A 20,558-nucleotide genomic window follows, 5' to 3' on the forward strand; every position below is an offset into this window, starting at 1 on the left:
TTGGAGCAGCTAGTCCTAGAGCCCACAAGAGGAGAGGCAATTCTTGATTTAGTCCTAAGTGGAGCACAGGATCTGGTCCAAGAGGTGGATATAGGTGGACTGCTTGGTAATAGTGACCATAATATAATTAAATTTAACATCTCTGTAGTGGGGAAAACACTACAACAGCTCAACGCTGTAGCATTTAATTTCAGAAAGGGGGACTGCACAAAAACGAGGAAGTTAGTTAAACAGAAATTAAAAGGTACAGTGTCAAAAGTGAAATCCTTGCATGGAAACTTTTTAAAGACACCATAATAGAGGCTCAACTTAAATGTATAGCCCAAATTAAAAAACATAGTAAGAGTGCCATCGTGGCTAAACAACAAAATAAAACAAGCAGTGAGAGGCAAAAAGTCATCCTTTAAAAAGTACCAGTTAAATCCTAGTAAAGAAAATAGAAAGAAGCATAAACTCTGGCAAATAAAGTGTAAAAATATAATTAGGAAGGCCAAAAAGGAATTTGAAGAACAGCTAGCCAAAGACTCAAAATATAATAGAAATTTTTTTAAGTACCTCAAAAACAGGAAGCCTGCTAAACAACCAGTGGTGCCACTGGACAATCGAGGTACTAAAGGAGCACTCAAGGATAAGGCTATTGCGGAGAAACAAAATGAATTTTTTGCATAAGTGGTCTTGGCTGAGAATGTGAGGGAGATTCCCAAACCTGAGCCATTCTTTTCAGGTGACAAATCTGAAGAACTATCCCAGATTGAGGTGTCATTAGAGGAGGTTTGGGAACAAATTGCTAAACTAAACAGTAATAAGTCACCAGGACCAGATGGTATTCACCCAAGACTTCTGAAGGAACTCAAATGTGAAATTGCAGAACTACTAACTATGTGGTTTGTAACCTATCATTTAAATCAGCTTCTGTACCAAATGACTGACGGATAGCTAATGTGATGCCAATTTTTAAAAAGGGCTCCACAGGTGATCCTGGCAATTACAGGCTGGTAAGCTTGACTTCAGTACCGAGAAAACTGGTTGAAAGAACAAAATTGTCAGACACATAAATGAACATACTTTACTGGGGAAGAGCCAACATGGTTTTTGTAAAGGGAAATCATGCCTCACCAATCCACTAAAATTCTTTAGGAGGGTCAACAAGTATGTGGACAAGGGGGAATCCAGTGGATATACTGTATTTAGATTTTCAGAAAGCCTTTGACAAGGTCCCTTACCAAAGGCTCTTAAGCAGAGTAAGCTGTCATGGGATAAGAAGGAAGGTCCTCTCCTGGATCAGTAAAAGAATAGGAATAAATGGTCAGTTTTCAGAATGGAGAGAGGTAAATGGTGGTGTCCCCCAGAGGTCTGCACTGGGACAAGTCCTATTCAACATATTCATAAATGATCTGGAAAAAGGGGTAAACAGTGAGGTGGCAAAATTTTCAGATTATACAAAACCACTCAATGTGCAGTGGCAGTCAAAAAAAACAATCAGAATGTTGGGAATCCTTAAGAAAGGGATAGATAACAATACAGAGAATATTGTATTGCCTCTCCATATAAATTCATGGTACACTCCATGTTGAATACTGCTTTGATAAATGAAGGGGGAGTTGAGGTAACTCCCTTTTATGGACACCCAGCCAGCCAGTTAGCTGTAAAATCCCTCTTGGTGGCAGTTCTATGGGTTTTTTTTTAACCTGTAAAAGGGTTAACAAAATTCCCCAGGTAAAGAAAAAAGAGTGGGCACCTGACCAAAAGAGCCAATGGGAAGGCTAGAACTTTTTAAAATGGAGGGGGAAAAAACTTTCCCTGTCTATTGTCTCCTTCTCTGGAAAACACGGAGCAGCTATGCTATAAGCAAGAATGCTGTGTAAGGCTTGAACCAGGTATAAAAATTCATCTTTCATACCTAGAAAAAAATCATTGGACAGAAAATGTTTAAATAGACGTTATCAGGTTTATCTCTTTATTTTGGCTTGTGGATCTCCTCTGTGCTAAACCCCAGGTGCTTTTGTTTGCTTGTAACTTTTAAGCTGTGCCCCAGGAAAGCTATTCTTGGTACTTAAATTTGGGAATTGCTCTTAAAATCTAGCAAAAACCTAAGTTCCAAATGTATTTTCTTCCTTTTTGTTTCTAATAAAATTTACTTGGTTTAAGAACAGGATTTGATTTTTTGGTGTCCTAAGAGGTTTGTGCATGTTGTTCGATTAGCTGGTATCAACAGCTAGTTTCCTTTGTTTTCTTTCTCAGCTCTTCCCTGGAGGGGAGTGAAAGGGTTTGAGGGTACCCCACAGGGAGGAATTCCCGAGTGCTCCTTCCTGGGTTCAAAGGGAGTTTTTGCATTTGGGTGGTGGCAACATTTACCAAGCCAAAGTCAGAGAAAAGCTGTAATCTTGGGAGTGTAATACAAGCCTTGAGTGGCAAGCATTAGTTTTTAAAATCCTTGCGGGCCCCCACTTTCCGCGTGCAGATCTGGTCACCCCATCTCAAAAAAGATACACTGGAACGGAAAAGGTTCAGAAAAGGCAACAAAAATAATTGGGATATGGAATGGCTTCCATATGAGGAGAGATTAATAAAACTGGGACTTTCCAGCTTGGAAAAGAGATGACTAAGGGGGGATATGATAGAGGTCTATAAAATCATGACTGGTGCAGAGAAGGTAAATAAGAAAGTGCTATTTACTCCTTCTCTTAACACAAGAACTAGGGGTCACCAAATGAAATTAATAGGCAGCAGGTTTAAAACAAAAGGAAGTATTTCTTCACACAACGCACAGTCAACCTGTGGAACTCCTTGCCAGAGGATGTTGTGAAGGCCAAGACTATAACAGGTTTCAAAAAAATAACTAGATAAATTCATGGAGAATAGGTCAATCAATGGCTATTAGCCAGGATGGGCAGGGATGGGAATGGTCGACAGGGGATGGATCTCTTGATGATTACCTGTTCTGTTCATTCCCTCTGGGGCACTTGGCATTGGCCCCTGTCAGAAGACAGGATACTGGACTAGATAGACCTTTGGTCTGACCCAGTATGACTGTTGTTGTGTTCTTAATGTGTTACAGATTAATAAATCTGATTCTATTTCATGTCAAATGGGAATTATTGTTAATTGAATTATATAAACCTTGCATCTTTACAAAGGGTGAATCCTCTAATCAAGACAATTTACATGCTGAAGCCTCGTCGGTAAGATGGGTACAAAAAGTAGAAAGGCTTGGTAGGGAGCTATTTATATGGAGGTGAGAGGATGCAAAGGTTGAACAGGAAAAGTGGAGCTGAAATTACATAGTATAGCTTTTGAATACAATCCTGGATGAATTTGAGGACCGATTCTTGGGAATGTCACTTTGGGTGTGGGTGTCTGGTATGATAACCCAGGCACATCAAAAGAACTCAAAGATATAATAGGACCATGAGAAGTAAAGACGTGAGAAAACCCAGAAGAATTGTGAGGCTGCACAGTCAAAAGAGTCAGAGGGAAAAAAAGGGGATAGTGCTTTCTAGACATGTAAGGCTGTACCTTTACTACAACTGAACCAAGATAGTTTTGTCTAGCTATGTTATGCTTACTGCTTATTTCATTTTGAATCTGATTTATTTTAATCTCTACCTTTTTAAAAATCCAAACTATAATTAGCCCCTTTGAGTCCTAGGTAAAATGTGCTGAAGTCAAGTGGGTGTACACTGTTGAAATGCAGATGACATTCTGACCTTTTCTGAGAGGCAGTTTGGGGAAAAAACAATACTTCTGTCCCAGAGCATTAATTTGAGGCAGCCCCCTAAGAAGTGCTATCCAAACACCAGTTGTGATTACTTGGGGAATAAGGAAAGCCAGTGGATTATGATTAGCAGGGATAGTGATCGGAAGGTCACATTGTGTCACTGATACTCCACTTTAATGTAGTTTAATGTTTCTTTTGTAATATTTTGACATATAAACAGCAAATAGAAAACATAAAACTCTCTTACAGGCTTCTCAAAATTATTGCTTATTCAGCTAGCTCCAGGCATTAGTGTTTTTTTTTTTTTGCCTTCCCACTGCTCTTCAGAGATAAACACTGATCAAACTGTTTACTAGCTATACATGTCTCTCCTACTCTTAAATATATGTGCTGCACCAGCCAGAATGTTTAGTGTTTGACAGATGTTCAGAGAAGAGTTGGGTAGAAAGAACTGCCTGTCCAGTTTTGTTTGATTCCTCTGACAACCCTAGCAAAACATTGACTATTTATAAATTATAAATTCAATTAAATGTTTCTTTTGATAGAGACAAAAAGTCTCATGTGAATATGAATTGGTATGAATATTAATTACAAGAATAGTTGTGTACCAGGAGAAGAAAGTGCTGGGCTTCTGTATTAAAGTGACATTCAATTTTTGAGCCTACACTTGGTCAATACAAATAAAAGTGTAATGTATTTTAAAAACAAATACAGAAAACCACCACCACCAACCTAAACATTCTAAATAGAGAATGCTAAGGTTATGTTACCTTTCTCCCTTTCCTCCCCAGTATTTCCTGCAAAGGCGATGATATAGGAGAGGAATAAAAACTACTGCTTGTGTCCAAAATCTGTTGGGAGGAAGGTAGGATGTGGCAACATGGATTCTTTGCCTACCCAATTCATTCCATGAAAGTTATTCATATGAACAGGGTTCCATGGGTTTGGGGGCAGGAGGAAAGAGTGGTAGATTGTGAAAGCCATGTAGCCAGGAAAAAATTGTTCTTCATATTATCATTCTTCTGGAAATACTGAAAGGCTTCCCTAAGGTGATGCTGTCACTGTCAAGATATATTTGTACCAGCACCCATCTATGTACACTTGAAAACCACCTGACAGGATTTGGGACTTGTGAGGGAGGAGGGACAGCCATGCTGACGTGGATAAATGGTGTGTTCTCCAGAGGTAATGAAGAGACCCTGGGCTTCTAACCATACCCCAGAATCTTCAGCGAAACCTCATGGATCTTGAGAATCTGCAGATTATTATTACAGTTATAACTGCAGCTGGCTCCCTGCGTGACATATTCTGCCACTGATCTCACTCTGTGGCAAACTTAATGGCATTAATGCCACCGAAATTTCAGTTTAACTTTTGGTCCCTTCTGCAGACTTTTTTTCTATGGTATGTCATGTTCTTGAGCCTTGTCATCCTGCCAACCTTTAATTTTGTAATCTGGGCATGCAGATGAGAGGTGACGGAAGCATATGCCATGCCTTTCCTCCAATTTTCTTTTGGGGTAATACTCAAATTATTTAGTATTCAAAATGTCAGTACTCTGCTTGCTTAGTGCAATTGAGGAGAGAGGAATAGAGCTGTGAGAAGATTTTCAATGCTGGCATATCTGGTAAACGTCTCTAAGTGTTTGCAAAATATATTGATTTTTGCAGTGACTTTTTCTTTGAAGAGGTAGGTAGTTTTTGGAAGTGAGAGTTGCTTTTGCTGCAGTAATGGCAGATATTCACTCTGTATCAAATCTGCAAATCCTTGTAAAAATATTCTAGAGGAGAAGAGACTATGTGAATACTTCTGAAGCAAAAATTGGTTAGTCTCCTACTGTTATAGTCAGGCAGATCACAGGAACGTATGTCAGGATGTAGTTATCCTGTGGTTACGTGCATACTGAGAAGCCAAAATAAAATTGTTTACAACAACCTTGCTAATGTAACTTTATGTAAAATTGTCAAATATGGCCAGTTCTTCAAGTATCATTTGCAGTCCAGCATCTGGATTTTTATAGAAATGTAGTATTTAAAAAAAAAAAAAAAAAAAAAAAAAAGAGGCATAACTGTTTCAAGCCTATAGACTCTACCTTTGTAAAACCTGGGATGTCTTCCACCCAGATTCCTGGGCCTCAGAAAGGAGTCCAACCCGTTTCACTGGAGCTACTACTTATAGTTGCCTGGTTAACACTGATCTAACTAGTGTGGGTTCACCCTTTTGTTGAAATCTTTCACAGCATATTTTTTGAACAAGTAATACTGTCCATTTAGGAGAGACCGGCAGCTGCAGCCTGAAGGGGGCTATTTTGTCTCCTTTTATATTATAGATACATATAATGTTATAGTTTTAACAGCTGTGGGCCCCACCTCCTTTTCTTACTGCTGACTAAGTAGTCTTGGTTTCTATTATGTTTTTCCCTTTTGTATTCCATTAGGAATGGCACGTTTTCCTAGGATCCTAGTAGCATATGACCATTACACATAACATAATCTCTAATTGATATGGCCCGCCACAGTAATCCACATCTAAGCTATATAAAAGCTACAGTACTGCAGTGCACTGCCTCTTAAAAGTACCCAGAAAGCTAATGCTTTGTCACTTTTGCCCTTGTTTTTGCTCTCTACCCTGTATCCATCTATTTTGTTGGTGACATTAAACAGATATTGCTGCTTCCAGTTCCATTACCGTGCTGCCCTGCTAATGCTGGGTCAGCAGGGATCCTGCCTCTGTTTTTCTTTTATCTGGTTGAAAAGTTGAATTAGTGTTGACTAGTGTGAGTCACAGTGTTTATATAGTCTGTGTTTTGTGTAATGCCCTGGCTTTGCATCACTAACACTTAAGGTTAAATACAGTAAAAAGTTGCCCTGAAACATATGTGAACATTCAGTGTATAAGCACCACCACAATCACACTCTTCCTTTGATAACTGGGATATTTTAAAGGTACTCACATAAATGTAAAATATTTACCTCCAAACGTTACTGTTTTATTAGGTTTAGGAAGCTTCAATTAAATAAAGCTATTGGGTAGAAAATTCCAATTGCTCACACCCAAAACCGATATTTTGGCAGTTCTCTACTGTTTTGGTTTTCCATAACCGCCATCATTATTTTCAATAGTAACTTCAGTTGCTAACAAATTTATTTCTCCTGTCAGCTGCAGTACCAGTTACAGGAAAGGCCTACATTTGAATGAGGATTTAATTACTTTTTGAGTCTCTCTGCACTAAATGGTGTAGGTTGTAAATATGGATGGATTTACGGCAGATCCATGGTCCCTAGATGATCCCCAGCATGCAGAATTTCATCAGTGTTTTGATGCGGCAACATAAAGGTCACAATTTCAGGTCTGGCAATAGGCTCACTTCATCCGTCCCTCTGTCATCTGTATTGGTGGGAAGCAGAGAGTGGCTGACCTAGTAAAGAAAACATAGTGTGAGTGTTAAACACAAACCAAACATGATACACCTTGAAAATGTAAAAGCAGCAGTAAACACAAAGCTGGGAGCAACTGGAAGCCTTGGGTGAGAGTATAAAACTACTGCACTATCCTGGGATCAAGGGAAGAGTTTCTTGAGATAAGTCTAAAGGAAACTGAAATATTACAGGCCCTTTTTCTAGAGTGACTGAACATGTGGTGAAGAAGAATAAAAAAAATTACAAGTTGAGTATGAAAAACCAAGCATGCACCTGTCATGCTAGGATTCTGATCCCACCAAAGGGGGAGGGGAATGTATTTAGAAAACCCTTCAGCTCGAAAAGAAAAATCCCACCAAAAGTAGAACTACATGTGTCAGCTAACATCATGACCGTTCTTTTGTTTTATCCCCACCTGTCTCCCTTTGATCCCCACTTTATTTTTACCCTTTGAAATGGGAAGCTCTTTGGAGCAAGAAATGTTGTCTTATGATTTTGGAAAGCACACAGCGCACACTCTGTACTCCTCCATTATTTGTTCTGCTCTCTTAAGTGGGAAGTCTGTTTGTCTCCCGAGAGAGCTTACCGAGCTGTCCTGCAGTATCTTTATTGTTGAAAGTCTTGTGCAAAGATAGGGGTCTTAAACTGGACTCTAAATGTGGCAAGGCTAAGGCTTGTCTTGATCTCCAATGGCCGAGAATTCTGTAGCTGAAGGCCTTCCGTTGTGAATGCCCAGCCCCAAAGTGAGCGAACATGTCAGGATGAGTCACGGTAAGAGGTGGTGACTGATAGGGTCCTAAACCACTGAGTGCTTTAAGGAACAGAGCACAGTCTTTGAAATTGGTCTGGAATTGGATAGGGAGACAGTGTAGCAGTGTGAACCACCACTGAAATACACTTGTTGGTCTGTTATTGAGGAGTATGGCCAGTGTGTGTGTGTTGACCCAATAGCAACTTTCATCCATTCTGGTATACTGAGGGTGTATAAAAAATGGTTTTAAAAAAGGATTCTTTTAAATTTTAAATAGGTGGGGGTTTTTTAGAATTAACCTATTTAAAATTAAATTTAAAATTGACAACCTATGTTAAAGCCTACACTTGGTACTGTTTGCCAGAAGTTGGGAATGAGTGACTGGAGATGGATCGCTTGATGATTACCTGTTTTTTCATTCCCTCTGGGGCACCTGGTATTGGCTACTGTCAGAAGACAGGATACTGGAATGATATAAACACTCAGGTACTATGTTATGCTTGCTAATTTTTTGGATAACCAGACATTTTTGCTGCAACTATATTACATTCATTTAAAAAAAAAGTGACCTGTACAAGTGCTGTAGAAATTGAGTCGTCAGGTTAATCTTGTACATTTTACAGGTACTGAATGTCAGTGCAGTACTAATTGCATGCTCAAAATATTTGCAAAATTGTGGACTGTGCAAAGTAAGCTGATTAAGATCAAAACTGCAGAGGAAGCCTAATATTGCAGGATCTGCAATTTCAGCAATATCGTGAAAGAAGTAGTGCCTTAGCTACATAGTTATTTATATAAATGTATAGAGATATAGTACACCCTCCTGGTTAACAAAAAGAAACACTAAACTAAGTGCAAAGGCTACATTTAGTTGCAAATCAAAATGTTTTAATGGTTATCAGCCTTTCTTTAGGAAAATAACAAAGTACTGGACATATTAAAATCAATTATTCAGAGCAAGGTTTCCTGCTTGCTGTTTTAAATCATAATTAAAATCAGTGATTTGTATCATAGAATAGAATCATAGAATATCAGGGTTGGAAGGGACCTCAGGAGGTCATCTAGTCCAACTCCTTGCTCAAAGCAGGACCAGTCCCTAATGAAATCATCCCAGCCAGGGCTTTGTCAAGCCAGGCCTTAAAAACCACAAAGGAAGGAGATTCCACCACCTCCCTAGGTAACCCATTTCAGTGCTTCACCACCCTCCTAGTGAAAAAGTTTTTCCTGATATCCAACTCAAACCTCCCCGGCTGCAACTTGTTCTGTCATCTGGTACCACTGAGAACAGTCTAGATTCATCCTCTCTGGAACCCCCTTTCAGGTAGTTGAAAGCAGCAGAATCCCCCGTCAATTCTTCTCTTCTGCAGACTAAATAATCCCAGTTCCCTCAGCCTCTCCTCATAAGTCATGTGCTCCAACTCCCTAATCATTTTTGTTGCCCTCTAGTCTCCCTGAAACCACAGTTCAAATCCCAAAGATTCATCCCTTGGCCCTTATGAAGGGTGATAAGTTGAGTTACATGTACTTAGTGTGTGGAAATCTTCGATTCCATAAAAGCTAATATTTTCTTTTCTTCTTGTGTGGATGTGAGGGTAAGGCTTTTAGCTGGGAGCCCATAATCCATATTCAAGCACTTAAATAAATGGTTTGATTTTTCAAAAGTGCTGAGCACCTAGCAGTTTCTTTTTAAGTCAGTGAGGGCCACAAAATGCTTTGCTCTTTTGAAATATTGGTCCATTTCTTTAAGTACCTAAATATGGATTTAAGGGCCTAACTTAGGCTGCCAGTTTCCATATTAGTTTCCTGCTTGGCTGCCACCCTCCAAAAAACAATGGCTGCCTTTCAGCAATATTTTATTTCTCAATCTTTGAAGCATTTTGGGATGAAAAGTGCAATAAAAATGTACATTATTTTTAAAGTTTATTTTATTTATTGTAGGATCAGATTGAAGAATTCAATAAACTTTACTCTTTGTATCCACCTTCGAGATGTCACACAGATAAAGTCCCTTTATCCCTTAGCAAAGAAAATCCCCCTTCTTGCTCAGGTTAAATTGATTATGTGTCTACAGCAGGAATTTACACTGATCCCTAGTTAATTACATAGAAATGAGATCATTTGGCTTCATTGTGAGGATAGTAAGGCTGTCTTCTCTGGTTTATCAGATACAGCACCTCCTTGTTCCTTTGCTTCCACAGTTGTTTCCATTCCTGATTTTTAATCACATCATACAATTATAGTTAAAACTAAAGCAGGCAGTAGATTTAAAGGCTTGAGGAGGAAAAAAAATGCTTTGCCTTGTGTATCTTTAAAATTTTTGAAAATAGTTCTGGTTCATCTAACACAGGTGCCCTGAAAATAGTGCAAAGAAACTGACATGAGTATGTTGCCTTATAGGTCAAGTTTAGTTACATAAACCTGTAGACCTAAAAAAAGTAAAACTCACTCAGCCACTCTTATAAATATTGGTAAGCTTTTTTGCACCTGAAAGTAATATTCACTCTCTTCTCCTGCCACATTGTTTTTGTTCACATTTGAATAGGTAACTCCTGCAAGATTTTGTGAGGGTTTTAGCTGATATTTGTAATATGCTTTGAAGATGCAAAGCATCACATAAAATATTGAGTAGTAGTGTATGTAACTGAAGTTGTTGGTGTCATTTAGCATTATGTAGTGATTGTGATATCCCTGTATTATGTAAATTTGTTTAAAATGAACACATTATAAAATACTTGTCTTAAAAATCATTTATTTGCTTACCTGTAATTTCAGATAATGGAGGACAGACTTTGGAAGGTGGAAATAACTGGCCTCTAAGAGGAAGAAAGTGGACGCTCTGGGAAGGAGGAGTGAGAGGAGTAGGATTTGTTGCAAGTCCTTTACTGAAACAGAGGGGAGTAGAAAGTCATGAACTGATCCACATCTCTGACTGGCTGCCTACTCTAGTAAATCTTGCTGGGGGACATATAAACAGCACTAAGCCTCTGGATGGCTTTGATGTGTGGAAAACTATCAGGTAACTTGCATTTCAAATAACTGTGTCAGAATCCTGCTAAGATAAGACTTTTATCAGCAAGAGCAACAGACCTGAAATTGGGAGAAACCGAGACATATATATGATCCTGAATAAGACTGGGAAAAAAAAAGTAATTTGCTAAATAAAAGGATAGGTTTAAATCCATACACATTTTTCCTCCAGGAGGAGAACAGGAATGAAGAAAGCACCATAAATGAAAGATGCCAGTAACGTTACTTACTTCATCTCTGAAAGGTGTGCTCAGATGCCATGATGACAGATGTAGCATGATAACCTGAATAGAATGGAAGAGAATAGATTAGTTACACATTTTTAACAATGAGGGTGATTAACAATTAGAACAAACTACCAACTGAAATGGTGGATTCTCCATCTGCTGGTGTCTTCAAATCAAGACTGGATGCCTTTCTGGACCTTGCACTTTAGTTATAGACAAGGTATTGGTCTCAACACTGTGGTAACTGGGTGAAATTTAATGGCCTATGATATACAGGAGGTCAGACAGGATGATAGAATTGTCCCTTCTGTCCTCGAACTCTATGAATATAGAATTAGCTTTTGCTAAATGTTTATTCAGTCCTTTGGTCTTTCAAAGATGGAATTCCCTGAGGTTTATCCTACCACACATGGGTTATGGAGCTCTCAGAATCTGAGTTTCTGCATGTATTAAAAGTCCTTGACACGCATTGCAAGAGTTGGGGTTTTCTTGGTGATCTTGGTCTAAATTCCTTTATTCCTCCCTTCTACACTTTCATGAAGCGTGCTATGTGCTAGCTAGCTGCCTAAATTCCATTCCCTCCCTTCTAAGGAGTAGCTTCATTTCAGTGATATTTGAATATAGTTTTGGGTCACTTAAGGACCATTCAAGATGCTAGCTATATAGCAAGGTAAAATAGTGCTACAATTAAAGCAGAGGCTGGACTTTCTAATTCCTACAGACCAAACATTTCAGGTTTAATGCTTTGTGTATTAGTTATTGTTTATAATGCTTTTTGGTCCAACTAGTAATTTTGGTAAAAGCCTTTCAGTGTTATGGGGGACTCTGGGTGTGGGTATTGTATTTCAATAACAGAAATTATAAAACAGAAACTATATAAATATCTCCCTAACAAATTGAGATTGATAAAACTAAAGCTGAGCTCCTTTTCCTATTAATACCTCCCCACTGCCCACATTTCGCAACTTTAACAGCCTCCACCACTGAGATAGCCAGCTAACACACATGGAAACATGTTAGTTTGCACCTTGGTGGTACTTTTCAGTCATGGTAAGCTAACATTCAAGAGCTAACATGACTGATAAATGCATCCCTTTTTCCCATCAAGACAAGGTCCTTGAGGTAGATTTGATACTGACATCAGCACTTGGGGCACATTTGCTCATCTTCAACATCTTTTTTGGTAAAATTCTAATTAATGCAACTGATCCTATTCTATTTGATATAGGTTCTTAAACTGTAGTTATCAATATGGTATCTGAGTGCATTCCAGTAGCGTGTTAAGCAACGTGACTACCACCTGTCACATGTGATTCTATCTCTTTCCCTCTCCCCAGGGGAAAAATCGTGTGGGCAGCATAGGTATATGTTATGGATAGGTCAAAAAAATGCACCTTGCACTTGGAGCTGAAGATGTGAAGGTTTATGATGGTCTTTAGTTTCTGTGAGTTTGCCAGTCTCAGATTAGTCTCCAAGAAGCTCTGCCATCTGCACAAATGAGCTTTAGCCTTACGGTTGAAGGTTTCATTGAGTCAAGAGTTCCGTTGTCTACCACTATTCCGTTGTCTACCACTATTACGGAATCTTTTAGATATGCTGGCCCCAGGCCATTAAGGACTTTGAGGATAAGGCCCAAGACCTCGCAATTGACTAGATATTTTATGGGAAACCAGTGTAGAAAGCGCAGGACAGGTCTGATGTGCTCACAGTAGCCTGTGTTGCAGAGGAGATGTGCTGCAGCATTCTGTACCCTTTGAAATTTCCCAAGGGCTGATGGCTTCATGCCCAAGTATACTGCATTGCTGTACTCTACACAAAAGGTGGAAAAAGTGTAATTGAGGCCAGGTCATTGTCTACTAGGACAGGATGACTCTGCTAGCCAGCCAGCGATAGTAGAAAGTGTGTGTTATAGCAAATGCTGCTCTGTGAGAGCTCAGCATCAGCAAGGAATCTAGGAGCATTCCTTAACTACAAACTGAATGGCTTAGGGGTGTGCGTGTGTGTGTGTATCTATCTTCAACTAAAGGAGCCTGCACTGTGGTTGCAAACTCTTGAAAGTGCTTTTCTCTGCCCATCAGTACTAGTGCTTCTCCCTTGCTTGGGTTCAGCTTTAATCAGCTATTCCTCATCCCTGAGCAGATCTTGTCCAAATTCTGGATTATCTTGGTGATATGGTCGCATATAGTGAAGGATAGGTACAGCTGGGTGTCATCTGAATATTGCTGGCACTTGATCCCATATCACCTTACCAGTTCACCCAGTGGTTGCCCGTAATGTTTAATAGCACCTAGAGAGACCTGGTGAACCCAGATTTTTTTAATTTTGCCAAATTGGAGGCCTCGTTCGCAATGTGACTCTTCATAGAAGAAATTAATATAGTTTCTGTGAATTGTTAGACTGCCCAGTGGGTGACCTTTGATAAAAATGTTTAATTTCACATTTTCCTCAATGAATAGATCAAATTTCAAGGTTGTAGCTCAAAAGATCAGTTGAATGTTGGCTATTGGACAAAAAGGACTTTAATGACATCTAATAAAAAGTTCAAATCTGTTGATTTTTAGTGCTTAGTGGCCTATAATGGATGAAAATAGCTAGAATGTTTAAAAAAAAAAAAAGATAATTTGGAAAATGGAAATTAAGGGCCAGTCAGTTACTTTATTACAAGTCAATGTGTGACAGTACGGTGTGGGAGGGGTTCTCTACCTTTTTCTTTCTGTGGCCCCGCAGTATGTGATAAAACATCCATGCCCCACCTGTGCCACTGCAACTTTTTTTCTGCATATAAAAGCCAGGGCAAGCATTAGAGGGTAGCAAGCATGGCAGTTGTCCAGGGACCCACACCACAGGGGGCCCGAAAAGCTAAATTGCTTAGGCTTTGGCTTCAGCCTCGGGTGATGGGGCCCAGGGCTTCAGCCCCATGTCATGGGGTTTGGCTTTCTACCCTGGACCTCAGCAAGTCTAATGCCAACCCTGCTTGGTGGACCCTCTGAAACCTGCTCACAGCCCCCCAGAGCAGGGTAAGAATCACTGAGCCCCTGGATAAGAATCACTACAGTATAGTATGTTGGAAGATTAGCATATATTCTGTAATAGCGGTTAATTTAAAAAAGTAAACATTCTTAATCTGTAGACTTTGTCTACAATTGCTTGTGACATAGGAAAGAAAAGAATTTAAAATTACATTCTTAAATACTAAAAGTTTTATATATGATCCCACAGACAAAATATTGTTGGGAAAAGATTATCACAACTAGTTGCACTGTGATACAAATTGAGGCTGAAGAAAATGATGTCTTAAGTGAAGCATGTCATAATATTTTTTTCCAATATACATAAAAAAAATTAAGGAAGTGTGAGGAAATGTGATCCAGGAAAATACAATATGTGCAAGACATGGGTTTTTTGTTTTTGTTTTTGTTTTGTTTTTTTTTTTAAAGAACAAAAACGTCCTTAGTGACACCAGGTCATTACCAAAAACAAGACAAACAAATTCACTCTGGAAAACCTTGGACTTCTTCCCAAGGCTACTTTTTGCCTAGTTTAAATAACGCCCTGTTCTGTTAAAGTTCCTATACAAATGTTGTGTACAAATTCACCAATAAACAATAACCTTTCACTATGCTTTAAAAATATACCATGGTTGAAAATACAGGGCCATACTCTTGGCTGGCATAAATTAGCCTTTGATTTCTACAGATGTACATCAGTTTATATCAGCAGAGAATCTGTCCCATAGAATACAGTTCTCCTGTTTTTATATAAACAAAATTCCCTTGGAAGATAATCAGAGTTTCGTCTGCATTAAGAACACACAACTGAGCTGGTGGTGGAACACACTATAATAATCCCCACAAAAAAGCCCTCTTCCTATTAAGTGTGTGTGTGTATGAGAGAGAGAGTGAGTGAGTGAGTATGCAACTTAATAGAACATTGTACCTTAAAAACAAATCTCCTAAAGCCAGAGAATTCTAAGCTATGTTTATATATATTTTTTAAATCTAATCACTAGAAAATACTGAAATACAAAGATAAGGAGTTTTGGAGAACTTTAGTTGAGCCTTCATATCCTTGCTGTCTTGTGCACTCACTAAGTGTCCCTGACAAAAACTGCAGTATCCAGCTGCTAGCTGGATAACTTGCTGAAGCTATCCTGTGAGGGGCTAAGCCACATAGCAGTGGAGCTCTGTAACTGGGAAGTGTGATGGGGCATCTGCCCCAGACTGGTGGAGAAAGTGTTAAAATCAGCCCTACTCACAGCAGACAGCCAGTCAGAGGGGAGCTGCAGTGAGTAGCCAATGAGGGCAGAGCAGGCTCATATATAAAGAGAGCTGAAGGGCAGAGGAGGCAGCTCCCTCTTGGGAGCCCAGGGAGAAGGACTTTTGCCCACAACTGGGGCAGGATCATCTCCAACTGTTGGGTGGTGAATATCCTCCATCAGGGCTACCCTATCAAATTCTTCTCCTTCCCTCCTCGTCTTCCGCCCAATGGCTGCCCTTGGACCCTTTCCAGGACCATTTCCACGAGGAAGTGACTGCCCTCCTCCAAAAGGGCACCATAAAACCTTTGCCATACCACTACCATGGCCATTGTTTTTATTCCCCCTATTTCCTTGCCCTGAAGAAAGGAGGTGTTCTTCATTCCATTTTGGATCTCTGCTCCTTGAACAAGTTTATTCACAAGTTTTGCATCAGGATGATCACTCTCCCCCTTATTATCCCTTCCTTCTCCCCATGGAGCTTGGCCTGTAGCTCTTGATATGAAAGATACATACTTCCACGTAGACATCCACCCTGCTCATCACAAATTCTTCTGCTTCAAGGTGGGGAGTTCCCATGACCGATTCCATATCCTCCCTTTTAGAATTGCTGCTGACCTCCCATGTCTTCATGAAGATCTTTGCTGTCATGGCAGCTTATATGCACCGCCTGGATTATTCCCTCTTCCCCTGTCTGGATAACTGGCTACTTATGGTGCCCTCTTGCTCCCATCTTCTTGCCACCATCCAGACCCTCCATACCCTCCTCGGCAGCTTGGGGATCTGCATCAATAAAGAAAAGTCGATCCTTGTCCCTACCTGCACGCTCACCTTCATAGAGGCACGCCTGTACTCTTGGCAGCCCGCACCTTTCTTCCCAGGGATCGCTTTGCCACCCTCACTTCTTCTCGTATTGCTATGCTCTGACAGTACCGCAAATGTTTGTCCATCAGTGCCTCTCCCTCCTGGGCCATATGGTGGCCTGTACCATGGTCACGCTGTACATCTGTCTCCATGTGTGTTGCATTCAGCTGTGGCTCCACTCTGCAATCCGCAGTCAGATGGCCTGAAGAAGCAGGTCATCATCCCTCCCGCTGTTTGGCTTACCTCATCTGGTGGTGCAACCCGTCCATTGTTCTACCAGGCATTCCATTCATGTCCTTCATGCCCAGCACCACTCTCACCATAGATGCCTCACTCGTGGGCTGGGAGGTCAACCTTTACGGCCGCACGGCCCAGGATCTTGGGTCCCTAGTGGTTGTGCGGCTGCACATCAGCATCGTGGATCTATGGGCAAGTGACTGTCCTGCCAGACCTGCCTGTCCTTCCTCCATTCCCACCATGTTCAACTGCTGTCCAACAACATGATGGCGGTTATCCATATCAACAGACAGGGCAGGGCCGGGTCTCCTTCCCTCTGCACAGAGGCCATCCATCCTTGGAACTGATGCTTCCAGCTTGCACACTGGAAGCATCACAGATGCTTGGACACTGTACATCTAGGCAACAGCAACTCCCTGGTGGACAGCTCAGCTGGTCTTTCCACACCAACCACGAGTAGGAAGTCCATGACTCTGGTCCATCTTTCATTGGTGGGGCATGCCTCACTGGGACCTCTTCGTGACTTCGGAGAACTGAAAGCTTTCTCTCTTCTGCTTCTAGGGAGCCCTGGGCTCAGCTTACAAGGCGATGCCATTCTCATTCCCTAGACCGTGGATCTCCACTATGCCTTCCTGCCCATTTTCCTCCTTCCCCAGGTCCTGCGCAGAGTGCGGAAGGACCGAGTGATGGTTATCCTTATAACTTCCTCCTGGTCTTGCCAGTAATGGTACACCAATCTTCTCCACCTCTCTGCTCACCCCCCAAGTCCTCTTCTGGCCCTCCTGGATCTCCTAACGCAGACGCATGGCTGGCTGCAGCTCCCCAGCCTGAGTCCTCTCCATCTCGTGGCCTGGTATTTGGATGGGGCTTGTGTGTAGACCAGACTTGCTCCACCCCTATCCAAGACATGATCACTCATAGCAGACTCCAGTCAACTGTTATTAAGCTAAGGGGCTCTGCTTTACTATGTGGGCACACCACCATCACATCTCTCCAGACTCGTCTCCATTCCTGTCCTTCTAGACTACCTCTGTCATCTATGCCTATTGGGCCTTGCCCTTTCCTCCATCTGCATCCACCTGGCGCTCAGTGCCTTTCTTCCTCCTGTCGATGGCTTCTCCGTCTTCACTCATCCAAAGACCTCCTGCTTCCCATGGCCTTCTCAGTGACTTTCCCTCCGTAGGGAGGCCTACCCTTTCTTGGGATCTGAATCTGGTCCTCACTGGACTCACCAAGCCACCCTTCAACCCCCTTGCCACCTGCGCTCTCACCCGTCTTTCCATGAAGGTTGATCTTCTTGGTGGGCGTCATCTCCGCAGGGTTCATCAGTGAACTGACAGCCATGATGGCAGATCCACCATTAACCAACTTCCACAAAGACACGATCTCCTTACGTTTTCACCCCAAGTTACTGCCCAAAGTGGCTTCCTCCTTCCACCTCAACCAAAGTGTACAGCTTCTGGTCTTCTGCCCTAAGCTGCATGCCTCTCCTAGTTGTGCAGAAGAAACAATATGAAAGAGATTTCAGGCTTGATTCTGACCTTCAATGCCTGCCATTCTTCAGTCAGTCTAATGAAATCTTAGGTTTTTATGCATTAAATATACAAAATTAAAAATCACTGAATAACATACAACAAGCCACGAAACCTAGCCCGCCATAACAGCATTAATAATCCCAATCCCAACTACCTTGAATCTAATCTGGTGGGATGATTCACATGATTGGAGTGTTTAAAGTCTGTGATTATAATCTGTTCAGGAAGGGTAGAGTAGGTTAAAGAGGTGGAGAGGAGGCAATCCACATTAAAGACATCCTTATTTGTTATGATAAATCAGAAGCACGGGGTTAAAAATGCACCTGTATACATCTGCTAACTAATAAAGCCCAAGAGGCTTTGCTGATGGGGGTCTGATACAGACCACCAAATCAAACTAGAGAATAGGAGTCACTCTTTAAATACTAGTCTGTAATGTGTGGGGAGGGAGAGGGAATCTCTGTTGTTATGGGGACCTTCAGTTTGGGAAACATATTCTGAAAGATTTGTGCAGCTAGTAGTAAAACACCATCAGTTTCTAAAAATTAAAGTTAATTTCCTAACACAAAAGGTATTGCAACCAACATGAGGTAAGTCTATTTTGCCACCTTATTTGGCACTGATAAAGGCTGATCTAGAAGTTGGTGGTTGCCTACGGGCCAGTGATCTTGACTTGATTATATTTAGTGTGGACAGAGAGCTATCCCAACTAGTAATATGTAGTTGTGGTACTTCAAAAAGGCTAATTTCCCAAAACTAAAGAAAATTATGAGCAAAATTGAGTAGGAGAAAAAAATTAGTTAGAAAAATGAGTGAAAATTGGGAGTTCTTTAAGAATAGTTTATTAGATGTTCTAACAGCCACAATTCCACAGTCAAGAAGGATGCTAAAGAAAATGGCTAAAAACTCATCTTGGTTCAGTGGCAAAGTGAAGGCATCAATTAGATATTTAAAAAGCAATATATATAATAATTGGGAAAAAGGGAAAATAGACAGCAATTGATATGAATTAAAAGTTATGAAGTGTAGAAAACTAATAAGGACATCAAGAAAAATCCTTGACTGGCCAGGTTAAGGACAATAAGAAGAAATTTACGTATATTAGGAAAAAAAGAAATCCAAGCAATGGTATAGGTTAATTTCTTGATGGAGATGGTAAAATTGTTAATGATACAGAAAGGGCAGAAGTGTTCAATAAATACTTCTGTATTTGGAAAGTACCAGGATGATGTACTTGTATCATATGGGGATAAAGAATTATCTTCTAGCAGTACATTAGTAACTTGAAGATACATGTCAGACAACATTTATTAGGGATAAACATTTTAAAATCAACAGGCTGTGATAACTTGCACCAAAGAGTCCTACAAGAATTGGCTTAGGAGATCTCTGACCCACTGATGTTAATTTTTGATATCATCTCTTGAATACCGGGGAAATTCCAGAAGATGGGAAAAATGGTAATGTTGTGCTAATATTTTAAAAAGAGTAAACGGGATGATCCAGGTAACTACAGGCCAGTTAGTCTGACATCAGTTCAGGGCAGAATAATGGAAAAGCTGACACTGAATTCAATTAATAAAGAATTAAAGGATATGAATGTTGTTTATTCCAATTAGCATGATTTCATGAAAAATAGGCCTTGTGAAACAAACTTGCATTCATTCTTTGAGATTATTCATTTGGCTGATAAAGGTAGATGTAATATAATTAGATTTTTGTAAGGCAGTTGCCTAGTACTACAAAATATTCTAATTTTAAAAATCAGCACTGTGCAAAACAATAGAGCATAGGTTAAATGGATTAAGAACTGGTTAATGGACAACTACTTTTTTTGAGATCGGTCAATGGGGAATCATCATTGAATAATAGCGTTTCTTGTGGGGTTTGGCAAGGATTGATTCTCGCCCCAACACTATTAAACATTTTCATCAACTATCTGAAAGTAAATTTAAAGTCATTGTTACTAAAATTTGCAGATGACAACAAGGTTAACAGAGTGGTAGTTAATAATGAAGACAGGGCAGTCATGCCACATGATCTGGATTGCTTGGTAACCTGTGCCCATTCAAACAAAATGTTTTTTAATACAGCTAAATGAAAAGTTTTATACATCAAGGAAGGAGGAATGCATGTCATATTTACAGCATGGGGGACTTTATCCTGGAGAACAATGACTATGAAAATTAATTTTGGAGTCGTTGTGGATAGTCAGTTTAAGGAAAGTTTCCAATGCAATGCTATGGAATAAAGGGCTGGTTTATAAATGAGGAGTAGCAAGTTGGAGTAGGGAGGTGATACTACCTCTGCATACAGCAGTGCTGAGAATGATACTGGAATACTTGGTACAGTTCTGATGTCCACCTTTTAAAAAGGATGTTGGAAAAATGGGAGAGTGCGAAAAGAGCCACCCAAAATTATTCAATGTACGCAGGAGGTCAGACTAAATGATCTAATGATCCCTTCTGGACTTTCATCTCTAGAATCTATTAATCCACCCCTTCCCAAATGGCCAAAAAGTAAAA

The 20,558-nt window shown here is 40.3% G+C and overlaps 1 protein-coding gene across 3 annotated transcripts in view; it reads left to right on the forward strand.

The window, feature by feature from the left end:
• ARSB (arylsulfatase B) overlaps positions 1-20,558 on the forward strand; it is a 93,267-nt gene that overhangs the window by 38,806 nt on the left and 33,903 nt on the right. For all 3 annotated transcript variants that reach the window (XM_050947021.1, XM_050947023.1, XM_050947022.1), the window contains one exon: positions 10,661-10,904. In XM_050947021.1, coding sequence (XP_050802978.1) covers positions 10,661-10,904 — 244 coding nt within the window. The remainder of the gene's footprint in view (positions 1-10,660; positions 10,905-20,558) is intronic.

The sequence above is a fragment of the Gopherus flavomarginatus genome, chromosome 3 (assembly GCF_025201925.1).
Source record: "Gopherus flavomarginatus isolate rGopFla2 chromosome 3, rGopFla2.mat.asm, whole genome shotgun sequence".
In the NCBI taxonomy this organism is placed as follows: domain Eukaryota; kingdom Metazoa; phylum Chordata; order Testudines; family Testudinidae; genus Gopherus; species Gopherus flavomarginatus.